The 4,376-nt window shown below is 35.6% G+C and overlaps 1 protein-coding gene across 1 annotated transcript; it reads right to left on the bottom strand.

Annotated features, from left to right (window-relative positions):
• Positions 1–325: 325 nt before the first annotated feature.
• On the bottom strand, positions 326–2,427 carry LOC146133441 (uncharacterized protein C7orf57-like). The gene is made up of 4 exons (XM_083397296.1): positions 2,301–2,427; positions 1,957–2,044; positions 1,732–1,817; positions 326–1,079 (listed from the first exon to the last, which is right to left on the bottom strand). The coding sequence occupies exons 1-4, from the start codon at positions 2,378–2,380 to the stop codon at positions 842–844; spliced, it is 492 nt and encodes a 163-aa protein (XP_083253422.1). The 5' UTR covers positions 2,381–2,427; the 3' UTR covers positions 326–841.
• Between the last annotated feature and the right edge of the window lie 1,949 nt (positions 2,428–4,376).

Raw genomic sequence — 4,376 nt, 5'->3', positions numbered from 1 at the left:
GTTGTGAATTTGGGACTCAAAGTTGAATAAAAGCTTTAATTCCGTTTTAAGATAGTAGTGAAAATTTTTCCCTGCTTTCCGCATTGTACAGTATGGCAAACAAGTATTGAAAACGCGAATCAACTTCAAACAGTCACTATCAGCAGGCCACGTCACTCCAGTAGAAATATAGGCTTTCAAAAGCACAAGTTGAGAACCTAAAAACGATAATTTTTACAGCATCAGATTTTTCGCGTAACATATACCTAAAAAAGGACAAAAAAGATTAATTGACAGTCCTTGAATTGAACTAGCTATGAAACTTGAAATCATGCAAAGGTATAATCACAATGTTTATTGGTGATTAAAAAACTCTAAAACAACGAAAAAAACACAGACGAGTAAAAGGTCGTTTTCCATTTAAAGAACAGTGTCTCCTAACAAAACCAAATGCAAGGCCTGGCGAAATGAAACTTCAAGGCGTACTATACATAAGCAATTGGTTCAGAATGGCTTACTAATACCGAGGTGTATTTTTGTAAGGTAAAAAAATCTTCGAACAGGAATGCAAATGAAATAACAAAAAAATCACATTAAAAATTGAAGACCATGTACAACGGACAGGCAATATTACCCCAATAAAAGGTAAAGTGCTTCAAATCATATAAAAATTGAAGACGCAAGCACACCGTACATAGGGTACTGTCAATTAAAGACACCAAGCTCGGTCGTTCACAGCTGAACATGAAACTTAAATTGCCGGAACGCCGACAGGTTGACCTTTCGGCCCGAAAAAGCAGTCGGCCCGCATTTAAAAAAAATCATCGTTTGCATCCAACCCGACTGTGACGTCACACAAGGTTCACTTGTGACGTCGGCTGCGCAGCTCGGGCTCGTTTTTCCTCTGCCAGCAGGAGAGGTTATCCGACATAAAGGGCACATCTCTGCTGTTGTACTTGGCCTGAATGAGCATCCGCTCTTCGCTGGCGCTCAGCTGGGCGCGTGGCCCATCGGCCTGCGCGTTTCCCTGGGCCTGAGCTTCTGCCTTCTTGTTGTCATGGGTCATGTAGTCCGGCGCCTTCCACTGTTTGGAGGCGAGACTGCAACCGATTGGCAAAAAAATCGTGTGAAATTTCAATGCCAAACTTGTTTTTTAGGTCATAAAAGTTACACCACTTTGTATGGTACAAAGTGGTACAAAGTAGTGAAAATGTGAACAAACAGTCGACCTTTGTAAATGGCTGTGTTTGTCTAATTCTAAATAGAGAAATCAGGAGGCACTTTATTGAATCCTCGACAAGCTTCCTCACAACCGTGCTTCATCAGGTTTATACTTTGACCTGATGAAGCTAATACATTTAAAGAATTACACAAACTTGATTGGTCACAAACTAGTTTGAATTGCAAATTGTCTGATCATGGAAATATTCTTCAAAATTACATATACATTAAATATCTACATGATTTAAAATGAAAAAAAATTAACACTTAAATTATAAAAAGTATCTACATTTAAGTTCATCATACAGAACTTTACCCTAAATAAATTTGGCATATAACTGATTGCTTGTTTGAAATTTAAAATAAATTAGTTTATTTCATAATAAAGATATATATGTCATATTGTGGTATTTTAAATGTGAATCGTCTCAAAACACGTTTTTTTCCTTAGGGAAGCAATTAAGGAAACAAAATAGCATGACAGAACACATGCAGGTAACCAGATACCTCTCCACATGTTAAATTATTTACATTTTTTCCTGTTCATCAGATTCCATTGCATGGTGCCCAAACCATTCCGATTTTGGATAGTTCACGGCCGCGTCACTTTTATTTTGCTATAAATCGAAAAAAGACAGTTGAGAAAATTCTATATGAATTTAGTAGAAGGGATATCAATGCTAACATTTCAGGTCAAGCTTTTTTTAACCTATATCTACTTTAATTTCACACCTTAAACAAAAATAATATACTTACTGATTCAATGGTGAGCAAGTCCCTAGAACCGCCTTGCTTGGCGAGCTTAACATATTCAGAGTCGGTAGATTTGATGTAGTTTAGACGCCTGCAAAAAAGATTAAGTATCAATAAACATAAATAAAATAACAACATTGTACACTAAACAACATATTATAAACTTTTAAATTTAGGTTGATTTTTTTGAAGGTAAAAGTGTGGAAATACTTCAAGACATGGTGGCATTTGTTAACATATTATATGCCTTAGTTATAAATAGTAACATGTTTATTAGTTTTTGACAGGATAAATTAATTAGAACAATATGAAAAAATATATATTGGTAATAAAAAGTTTTAACTTACTTCTTTTCTGCTAACTCTGGATCAAGATCAGCAAAGCCATGATTTTGGGGTCCTCTGAAATCTCCGCTTGCTGCATTCATTGTTAACGTTTGGCAAATAATATGACAATTTTAAAAATTGAATTTCTGCAAATATAAGTGACATGACTTTATCCTTTGTCATTTATTAACGAGTACTGACGTTGTCGTTGTGTAAGTATAACAACACTTGAAATTACAAACACTGGCACAATATTTTCTTCCTGCTCAAATTTTTAGGCGCTGGTCTAGAATCCTACCACAACGTTAAATTAATTATTAAGCAATGCACAATACGTGGGTTAGGGTGTCGGTTAGTGTTTGGTCGTGGGTAGGTCAAGTAATATTGTGAAACACTATTACTGGACTCACCCAAACCCAAACGCTAACCAGCACCCTAACCCTAATAATGTTCGTTGTGGTAGGATTCTAGACGAGCGCCCCGCGAGGAATTACACACGTTGTCAACCATCTTAACAACTCAGAAAACACGCTTAAATTTTTTTCAACTTATTCACTTTATCACAATCTACCTAAGATTTCAGTAACCAGTAAGAATTCGAAAGCTCAACGTACTCGTGGTCGTGTACAAGCGTGTTTAGTTTACCGCCGACCACTAACAATGGAGTAAAAAATCGTTTGATTTCAAATAAACCTTGTGACGTAACAGTTGCTGTTTGTATTTCAAATCAACTTTGCAGTTGTCAAGAATCCACCGCGGCGTGACGTCAAACCAATTTACAAGGTCCGCGTAGTTTAAAACAGCCAATTGTTTAGAAGCGATATTGAATATTGGCGTTCGTTAAGCAGTTTAATATTTCATTTTTAAGCTTTTATAGAATGTTTTATTTAAAAACAGTTTAAAATAATTTTTGGTTAAGTCCATTTTGTGCTTATAGCTATTTATACAAAAATTACAGGACAGATGGTGATATAAAACCCACACTTATTCAACTTTTTTAGTAATTTTATTTGGTAAAAAAGGAGTTACAAGTACAACAATCGAGTTGCACGCAATGTTTCCAGTTTTTATACAAAGCAAACATTTGTTTTAGTGAGCTTGAATATTTGAGGTTTGATTTAGCGGAATTGTTGCTAAATACCAATCTTTGTGATTAAGTAGATGAATACAATTTTTTACGAAAGTGCACATCAGTTGACATAGGCTTCACTGGTGGGTTTATACACTTTACTCAGATATATGAACGAGCCTGGATAGCGGATTGTGCACAAAAGTGTACAAAGTTTAAGTTTTACGCGCAAACTGTCTAGTACATGGGTGTCCAACAAGCGGCACGCGTGCCAAATGTGGCACGGGACCAAACAAAAAATGGCACGCAAGCACCGTAAAATACTTAATTTGTTATTCAGCCAATTGTCAAAAAATGCAAAATTGCCATTGTTTATTCACAATATAAAACAATCGCTGCAATCAAGACAACTAAAAATTACTTCTAATACTATAACATTATATTGTAGTGGAGGCTAGCATTCACATAACTAAAAAGTTTGGTGTGAAGAAACAAAAAGCAAAGTCAGCTCACCGACGGACATTTAGATGCAATAATGCGCACTGCTAACTACACGTTTTTATTATTTGTAAAAAAACGCTTATATTATTAGAAAGAATTATATTACTAAATTTTGGCACGGGAAGAAGTTATAGGATAAAAATTGGCATGCCGGCATGTTTGAGTTGGACACCCCTGGTCTAGTAGTAGGCTAATGCACATTTGCTCATCTCTACGTAAGACTGGGTGCGTTTTTGTAGTTTAAAAAAGCGAAGGGTTATTTAAATGCTACCAAGTTTTCTCTTTCATTCCCAATAAAGAGGTTCAACATGATGCTATTTACCTAATGTACATAAATTTCTCCCTGTGAAGTGTAAACCATACCTGGCCTACACAGTGGGTTAAATCAATATTTGGTTTTCGGACACTCCGCAACTTTTGACACGATAGGAGACAAAAATATCTTTATTATTATTATTTGCGCTTTCGAACGAGGCAACTGTAATAAAAACAAACAGTAATAAAAAATTGCTCTGAAACGCAGCGCG

The sequence above is a fragment of the Ascidiella aspersa genome, chromosome 9 (assembly GCF_963924565.1).
Source record: "Ascidiella aspersa chromosome 9, kaAscAspe10.2, whole genome shotgun sequence".
Lineage (NCBI taxonomy): Eukaryota > Metazoa > Chordata > Ascidiacea > Phlebobranchia > Ascidiidae > Ascidiella > Ascidiella aspersa.
Note: the sequence above shows the minus strand (reverse complement) of the source record. Positions and strands in the feature narration are given on the sequence as shown.